At 40.2% G+C, this 9,638-nt stretch overlaps 1 protein-coding gene across 1 annotated transcript in view; it reads right to left on the minus strand.

Annotated features, from left to right (window-relative positions):
• Scmh1 (sex comb on midleg homolog 1 (Drosophila)) overlaps positions 1-9,638 on the minus strand; it is an 85,190-nt gene that overhangs the window by 15,324 nt on the left and 60,228 nt on the right. Inside the window, exons 9-10 of the mRNA XM_013017027.1 lie at positions 2,534-2,734; positions 69-260 (exon numbers count right to left, since the gene is read on the minus strand). Of these exons, the coding sequence (XP_012872481.1) occupies positions 69-260; positions 2,534-2,734 (393 nt within the window). The remainder of the gene's footprint in view (positions 1-68; positions 261-2,533; positions 2,735-9,638) is intronic.

Consider the following 9,638-nt stretch of genomic DNA (forward strand, 5'->3'; position numbering starts at 1 on the left):
CTGAGTCCCGGCAGGTACTGCTACCAGTCCTATCCCCATCTGAGTTTAGGCCCCGTCCCAGCTCCTACCTGGTAGGTACCTGTCGTGGCTGTGGCTGTACTCTGTGGCAGCGAGAGATAAGTGAGTCTGCGTAAAAGGCTGGTTGCCAAACAGATTGTCACTCCGAAGATTGTGGCAGAGCTTCTCCAGGAAGCGGAGGACGTAGGTGACGCTGTTGACTGCTGGGAGGTTGAGAGTATGCTGTTCTCGGTCAAACACGGCTGTGGAGTTCAGTAAACAGAGCCATGCATGTCAGCAGTCAGCATAGCAAAGTGCAACACAGGGCAGAAGGAGCACAGCCTGCTGTTGGTCAAAGCGCTTACCTGGTCACACAAAGGCAATGAACACTCAGGCTGGCTACCTCCCTGGAGTACCCTCCCTCCCTTGAGGGTTTTGATTTTTGCCTCCAACTCCAAAGGGCATGCAATAATGGGAGTGGCCAGGCCAGGTCTGCTGTGCCTTCAGGGCTTTGGAATGATTTCACTCAACTTGTGAAAACAACTGTGAACATAATTCTATCTGTTCCATCACTTGGCTGGGCTTCTTCCAGGAACTATGCTCATTTAGGGTGCTGTTTTCACAAGAACTGATCAAGAAATGAAGAGGAAAACAAAGCTATTGCCAGCAAAATAGTTTGGGTACACTACTCACAACTTTACACACACAGACACACACACACACACACACACACACGTATGTACTAGAATTAGAATTCTGGCAACGTTTAGAAATGTTTTATGCTTCATTTTATTTTATTTCCTATTTCTATTAAAATAAATAAAAAAGCAAAAAGGTGAGAAAGGTCACTCTCAGGAACGAGTTTTGAGGCAGAGGAGATATCCTGGGGCAGAGGTAGAGGTGAAAGCAACTAGGGATAGTAAACAAAGCCCAGTCCCTGAATACTGTTGCAAAGGAGAGTCCAAGCCTGGATCTCAAAAGGGATATAGGCTTACTCAGTTGCTAGCCTTCTGTCATAATTCTCTTTGTCTGCTACATCCTCCATATACAGCCAATTACTCCTTAAATCTGCCTCAGTTCCCCACCATTTCTCTATTATAATATTTCTCACAGTTTTCTGTTTAGATTTTTTTTTTTTTGTTGGTCATGGGGCTTGAACTCTGGCCTGAGCACTGTCCCTCAGCTCTTCAGCTCAAGGATAGAACTCTACCACTTGAGCTATAGTGCCACTTCTGGCTTTTTGGTGGTTTATTGGAGATAAGAGTTTCATGGTGGGACTGGGAAGGTGGCTCAGTGATAGAGTGTTTGCCTTGCATGCATGAGGCCCTGGGTTTGATTCCTCAGCACCATATAAGCAAAAAGAAAAAAACCGGAAGTGGCGCTGTGGCTCAAGTGGTAAAGCGTTAGCCTTGAGCTAAAGAGCTGAGGGACAGCACCCAAGCCCAGAGTTCAGGCCCCACGACTGGACCCAAAAAAAAAGAATTTCATGGACTTTCCTTCCCGGGCTGATTTTGAACCATGATCCTCAGATCTCAGCCTCCTGAGTAACTAGGATTACAGGCATAAGCCACTGGTGCCTGGCTAGATTATTTTTTTTAACTGATACAGTTGTAAACCTATTATTTCTGCTCTTCCCTCTTTCCCACCAGTGTCTGGCTGGTTATTGCTCTGACATTCAGTAAAGAATGAATAAGTGTTCCTTAACGAGGAACGGTTTGGTTATTTGTAGGATCTCCCATGTCAACTGGGTTTCCTTTCTGCCTTTAGAGATTTTATGGGTAAAAGAATAGGATTTGGGGCTTAGGAAAAGTGACATAAAAATGGAAAGTGAATATTTTCAGAAAGAGCTAAAATCACTATGCTGTTCAAGTTTTCACAGCAGGAAAGAAAAAGGGAATGCTTCTTCTCTGATCTGAGATTCAGCTTCCTTGTGTGGGACTTGGTGCTAAGGAATGCTAAGGAGTCAAAAGAACGAGAAAAGAGTTCAGAAGTTCTCTAAAGCCAGTGGGAGACTGTAACTGTCTAGAGAAAATCTCGCCACCACCACACAGCTGCTCTGGTTTCTTCCTCTAGAATGGGGTTAGGTGCTGGTGGCTCATGACTGTAACCTAGTTATTCAGGAGGCTGAGATTTGAGGATTGTAGTCTGAAACCAGCCTGGGAAGAAAAGTCCCGGAGAGACTCTCCAATTAACCACTCAAAAACTGGAAGTGATGATATGGCTCAAAGTGGAAGAGCACTAGCCTTGAGCAAAAGAGCTCAGGGACAGTATGTAGGCCCTGAGTTCAAGCCTCATGACCCACCAATAGAAAAAAAAAGACAGGAGGGGCAGAGTCTGCTTGATATTCTTGGCAAAGGTATATATAAGGCTCAGGGAACTTGGAGGTTGAAAATGAGGACCTAAGGAATAGAATACTTTCACATTTCTCCAGTGCCTATAGGTGTAAAATAAGAACCAGAACATTTTATCAAAAATTAGCTAGTAGAGAAGACCTGCCCTTCTAGCCAGGAATCCATACCAACACAAAGGTACTTACCTGAGATGACCTCGCCGCCGTGGCCCTGTTTGAGGAAGCTGAAGACGGTTTTCTGGTGATAAGCACAGTCGATGCAAGCCTGCACAGCCTGCTGCAATACTACTGAGGCACGGGCTGGCCCAAAATGGTCAGGGAGTTGCTGGATCTTCTTCTTATCTAAGTGGGGGCCTGTGCTGCCATTCTTGTTCAAGTACACACAAACTATAGAAGACAAGAAACCTTGTAGAATCAGAGAGTTAGAAGATAGTCCAAGAGTGCTTGGGGTAGAGACGTTAGAAGATAGTCCTCTTTAACCTACTACACTCTGGGCTCTGGCCTTCATGGGAATTCCCAGTAGCTAAGTTGCTTTAATGCTGTGGGGATAAAGGGTAGGGTACAGGTGTCTAGAAAAGACTGAGCTCGGTTGCCTCCAATTCAAGTTCCATGACAAAGGGCTCTGGAACAGTCTGCTGGGACAGCAGCTCAGACCAGAACTTTGTTTTCTGAGCTCTGAAAAGATCATCTAAACAAGGTCCCAGGTGTATGTGCTTCCATTTTCTATATTTGGTTACCTCACATGTTTTTGGTGCCTCTCACCTTATATATGCAAAGACCTGGGGCAACAGCAATATTAACAAGAGTGCACTTGTGTATTTGTATGCCTGACACCAGGCTTAGAATAATCACATCATTAGTCACTTGCCTTTGCTTTCTGTTAAGACTTAAGAGTTCTTTTGTTATTGTCTACATCAACACTCAGGCTCAAAGACTGTAGAAAAAAAAACAGAAAAAAAAGAGAGAAAATAGTCTCATATCTTTGTTCTTTTATTTGACCAGTTCTCCTGTCTAGGCAGCTGGGTACCCTCCTGATTGCAGCCCTGTGGGGTCAAGGGGTAGGAGCACAAGAGATTCAGGCAGTTCTTAGTGGAGATGTTTCTTCTCCCTTGGTCTGCTTTCAGGCCTCTACTAATGGGAATTCTTTCTTTCTTGCATTTACTGAAGGGGTAGGAGGGCCCAAAGATCAGGGCAGTGGCTATGTGGGCTGTGGGTGGTTGGTCTACAATTCTTTTTGTCTGTCAGGTTCACCATATGTAAGATAAGGGAGTTAAACAAACTAAATGTTCTCTGAGTAATCACCACTTTCATAGCTGTAATTTGAGGAAAAGCAACCTGGAGAGAAGAAAATAGAAAATAGAAAGCAGACAGGTGGAATGGAGAAGGAAATAGGAGAAAAAGCAAAGAAATGAAAACTACAATCAAGATAAATTTAATATGTACATTTAGTTGTTTTTTTCTGAAGCTATTAAGCCAGATAACAAGAGCAAGCAATAAAATTCTGAAATTGGACAGCACACTGGAAAAGTAGCAACTGAATTATCAGACTCAGAAAAGCTGGAATCTCTAAAGCAGGAATAGAGAATGGTAAGTGTTTCATCTCCTACTTTATGAGAAGTGTAGGCAAAATAGGAAATAGGTGCCTCTAGAGTTGATTGTAAAGTGGATCTAAAAAAAGATTAGTTGAAGTCTGTTAAGAACTAGTTAGGATTTCCATGTCAGGCAATTCAATTATTCTACTGAAATCACTGAAAACTCAGAGAAATAAGGTGAATAATGAAAAGTGATAAGTGGCTATGAAAAGATAGATATATAACTCCTGCTTCTTTGAAAGGTTTTGATGGAAGCCTAATGGTTCTCCAAGAGGCTGTCATTGAGTGTTTAAAGGAAAATATGGAAAATCTATTGGAAGATAAGGAGAGGAGACATTTGCTAGGAAATGCCTATCAATTTGATGAGACTTTTGCTTATAGGACATGAAAATAGTAAACGTGTCAGATGACTCAATGAAATAGTTAAGTTTCCCAAAGAAAATAATAGAAGCATCACCTGCCTTGACATATCCTGTGATTAAATGTAAGGTAAGTGATAAGCTAAAATGTTTATGCATACAGTGCATACAGGAACCCCTCCTCATTAATCTGGGCTGTGTGACTGACTGATCAATAGAATATGGTAGAAATGATGTGATGGAAGCTTGGGACAATAGGAAGTTTGGGGCTTAGGCATTAAGAAAATGGTAGCCTCTACTGTATCTTGAAAACACTTGCTTTTAGAACCTATGGTATGAGTCAGCCCAAGCTACATTTTGGAGAAGTCTGTGTGGAAAAAAAGTAACAGCTTTGTTAGCTATGTGAATAAACAATCATCTGTCTCAATGGAGCTACCCCAACTGTGCCATGTCTTAACTTTAACTAGTAGAATGTATTTCTCTTATATTTTATCTTTTATGGTTACTGTCTTGTTTTAACAAATCTTTCCAATATTAATGTCATAAAGATATCTAAAATATATTACAATGTTTTGATTTTCTATTGCCTCCATTAAATTAGAATTGGAATCGTTAAAAAAACTTGAGAGGATCTGTCACATAAGTAGGATGGAAAGCACCACTTCATCCTAACAAGAAAAACCCAGAACAAACTGAAAAACCAACAATCTTAGGTCTGTCAGAGAAATGAGATTGTAAGATATATTTCTGTCCCCTTTTCAGCATCGTCCTGGAAGTCTCGGCTAAGATAGGACAATAAAAATAAATAAAAGATATACATACTCGAAAAGAAAAATGAAACTTTTCTTTGTTCATAGATGATATGATTATGCAGAGAATCTGAATGAACTGACAAAAATACCTCTAGAACTAATAAGCAAGTATAACAAGGTTGCAGAAAATAAAGCTAATATACATAGAGTCAATTACTTTCATGATATAAAAAATTATGAGTTTAAAAATGCAATACTGGGTTGGGAAGGTAGCTCAGTGGTAGAGTGCTTTCCTTGCATGCTTGAGGCCCTGGGTTCATTCCTCAGCACCACATAACCAGAAAAAGCCAAAAGTGGTGCTGTGGCTCAAGTGGTAGAGCACAAGCCTTGAGCTGAAGAGCTGAGGGATAGTGCCCAGGAACAGAGTTCAGGTCCAACAACTGACAAAAAAAAGCAATACCATTTACAATTCAATAAAAACATACATATGTAGGTATAAAACTTCCAAAATAAGCTGGGCACCAGTGGCTCAAGCTGTAATCCTAGCTACTTAGGAGGCTGAGATCTGAGGATTGAGGTTCAAAGCCAGCCCAGGCAGGAAAAGTCCATGAGACTCTTATCTCCAACAAACCACCAGTAAACGTGAAGTGGCTCTGTGGCTCAAGCGGTAGAGCACTTGCCTTGAGCTGAAGTGGGCTGAGGGAGAGCGCCCAGGCCCAGAGTTCAAGCCCCATGACCGACAAAAAAACAAAAACAACAACAAAAACCTACCAAAATACACTTGTATGACTTATATGAGGAAAGTACAAAACTGATAAATAGGAAAAGAACTAAATAAATGGACAGCATGAAGAGGAAGACTCAATATTGTCAAGGTATCAGTTCTTCCCAGCTTGATTTAGAGATTAAACACAATTCTAATCAAAATCCCAGAAAGTCATTTTGTGGTAATCACAATTGAATTTAAACTTTACATGAAGAGGCAAAAGTCCAGCATAACTAATACAGAGTTGAAGGATCACAAGGATGGGGGACTGACACCACCTGACCTCAAGACTTACTATAAAACTATTCAACCAAGTAATATTTAGCAACAGAATAGACAATTAGATCCATGGAACAGAATACAACACCCAAAAATAAACCCACAAAAATACGAAAGAACAAAGACAATGCAATGTAAAAAGCAATCTTTTCAACAATTTGTGATACTAGATAGTCATGATTCCCTTCCCCAAACAAAGCCAAACAGCAACAGCAAAACATCTAGTCATAGATGTTATACTCTTGAAATAATTAATTGAAAATGGATAACATTCTGGGTGTGTGTGGCTCACACCTGTAATTCTAGCTATTCAGGAGGCAGAGATCTGAGGATAAAAGTTCAAAGCCAGACTGGGCAGGAAAGTCCTTGAGATTCTTATCACCAATTAACCACCAAATATCCATTAGTGAAGCTGTTGTTCAAGTGGTAGAGAAAAAAAAAAGCAATAAAATCCCCACAAAAACTGAGGGACAAGACCCAGGCCCCGAGTTCAAGTCCCAGAACTGACACAAAAACAAGACAAAAACCCCAATCAAAATAAAACAATCCCAAAATGGACAATAGGCTTAAATGTAAAATGCAAAACTTTACAATTAGAAAACAATATAGGCAGAAATTTAGATAACTTTGAGTATGGCAATGACATTGTAGATACAACACTCAAAGCATAATTAGTGGAAGAAATAACCGAGAAGCTGGACTTGAATAAAGTGAAAAAAAAATTCTCTGCAAAAGGAGCTATTAAAGTAAGAAGCTACAGCTTGGAAGAAAATATTTTTAAAAGACCTAGCTGATAGCAAACTGCTATCCAAAATATGTAAAATGTTAGGTCTATCCAGGAAAAATGCCCCCTTCTCTTAAAACTCCAAGGGGCTGGGTGTGCTGTTCATAATCCCAGCTACTGAAGAGAGAGACTGGGAGGATTGCAGTGTGAAGCCAGCCCAGACAAAAAGTGAACAAGACTGCATCTTAATTAAGAAGCTGGACATGAAGATCACAACTGTAAATCCCACTATTTGGAGGCATAGGTAGGAGGATTGTGGTTGGAGGTAGATCTGGGCAAAATGTGCAAGATCCTATTTGATAAATAACTAAAGCAAAAAAATGCAGATAAAGCCACTGTGATGAGTCATTAGAGAAGTTTGATTAAAACAACCTGCACACGGATGTTTATAGAATGTGCTATCAAGCCATAAACAAACATGGGAGGGGGGCTAAAGATGTAGGGCAGTAGTAGAGTACTTGTCTACCATGTACAAAGTCCCAAGTTTGATCCTTATCCCTACCCTAAAAAAAGCAAAGGAGAAACATAAAGGTTATTACTAAATGAAAGTAACTGATCTGAAAAGTCTATGTACTATATGGCTCCAACTACATGACATTCTGGAAAAGGCAAAACAATGGAGAAAGAAAATAATCATTGATTTCCAGATGTTAGGGGAGATGCCGAGATGGCTTTTTTGGGCAATGAGTATGATACTATGGTTGGTACATGTCATTATACATCTGTCAAGACCCACAGAATATAAAACCTCAAGAGGAAGCCTTAATACAAACTATGGGCTTTGGAAATATTTAATAATGTCAAATAAGTTAATCAATTGTAACATATGTAGCTCTCAGGGGCAGGGGTGATGTTGATGATGAGGGATGCTCTGCATACATGGGGGGCAGGGAGTATAGAGGAAATATTTGTACCTTCTACTCAGTTTTTCTGTGAACCTCAAACCTTTCTAAAAAATAATCTATTCAGTGGTTGGGAAGGTGGCTCAGTGGTAGAGTGCTTGTCTTGCATGCATAAGGTTCAATTCCTCAGCACCACATAAGCAGAAAAAGCTGGAAGTGGCGCTGTGGCTCAAGTGGTAGAGTGCTAGCCTTGAGCTGAAGAGCTGAGGGACAGTGCCTAGGCCCAGAGTTCAAGCCCCACGACCAACAACAACAAAAAATTAAAAAAAATCTATTCAAAATTGAGAGATCATGAAAGAGATAAGTCTCTAAGCATTGATGGATTAGTATAAACATACATACATACCTTTACAAATGTGACTAAACTCCCTATATGTTTGTAAGAATTCTTTATGCACAGCATTTTTCGGGACTGGTGTTTCTACTAAATACATTTTAGAAAATGCCCCTGGGATAAAAAATAACAATTTTAAAAGTAAGCTGGAAGGAGCAAAAACCTCAATACAAAGTTTGGAAGATAAAGAAGAAAGTTCAGAGAAAGTTAACAAAATGACAAAGAATAGGAATAAGAAAAAAGAGGGATATGGATATTTGAGGAATGACATCTGGGTAACAGTTATGTTAGAATGAGTCAGCAAAGACAAAGGAAGAGGGGAAACTCTCTGGGTAAATAATTTAAGAAAAAATTATAAATGAAAGTGTCTAATGTGAGAAGTCAACATAAACCTAAGGTAAAAATCTTGGAATGGGGAGGTGGTGGATAGAGAAAGGATTCAAAGGGAACAAAACAAGGTGCCATACAAAATTAAGGATGCAATTCTAAGAAAGCTTTATTTGATAAAATAAAGACATGGGGATAATCAAACTAAGAATCTAACCAAAAAGAGAGATTGAAGCTAAGCATTAAGGATGTTGTCATGATGTCTGGCAATAAGCAAGAGGCCTCAGGGCAGCTTCCAGCTCCAGCCTGTCCATTGTGTAATATGCCAGGAACTGCACATGGGTAAACTATTCAGTGACAAGGATATCCTGAGGAAATAAAAATCTTTGTGTAGCCAGGCGCCGGTGGCTCACGCCTGTAATCCTAGCTACTCAGGAGGCTGAGGTCTGAGGATCGCTGTTCAAAGCCAGCTTGGGCAGGAAAGTCTGTGAGACTCTTATCTCCAATAAACCACTTGAAAACCGGAAGTTGTGCTGTGGCTCAAGTGGAAGAGCACTCGCCTTGAGCTGAAGAGCTGAGGGACAGTGCCCAAGCCCAGAGTTCAAGTCCCACGACTGACAAAAAAAAAAAAAATCTTTGTGTAGAACTCAGAAGCATCTCAGACAATAAAGGATCAGATGTAAATCACTTGGCCCACCCACTTCGAGAAGGTACCCAACCAATCTGGAAACATCCAGCAACTACCTAGAAAAACCAATCCTGAACAACTTCCCAGCAAGATGGGTTTTGTGATAAGAAGCTCCTACTTCTCATCTAGCTGGCCTTTTGAATAAAGTCACCTTTTCTGCCTCAACACCTTGTCTCCAGACTTAATTGGCCTGTTGTGCGGTAAGCAGCTAAACTTGGGCCAGGCAATGAAGGTGAAAAGGATCTAAAGAAACTCAAAAGGCCTCCAAAGAGATTATTCTTCTACAGTTTGATATGGGGCTAATATATACTGTACTTGAACAGAAAGAGTTATGCACAGTAGGAAGAGAGTTTAATGTTAATAAAATTAATAAGAAAGTACAAAGAAAAACATATTACAAAGAAAGCAGTAAAAGTTCACTGAAAACAAAAATATCCAGTAAAAGAAAAGTTATCACAGTGTACCTCATGGCTCAATTGAGAATAACACTTAATTTTATAATAATAAA

Source organism: Dipodomys ordii, unplaced genomic scaffold (genome assembly GCF_000151885.1).
Source record: "Dipodomys ordii isolate 6190 unplaced genomic scaffold, Dord_2.0 Scaffold33, whole genome shotgun sequence".
Lineage (NCBI taxonomy): Eukaryota > Metazoa > Chordata > Mammalia > Rodentia > Heteromyidae > Dipodomys > Dipodomys ordii.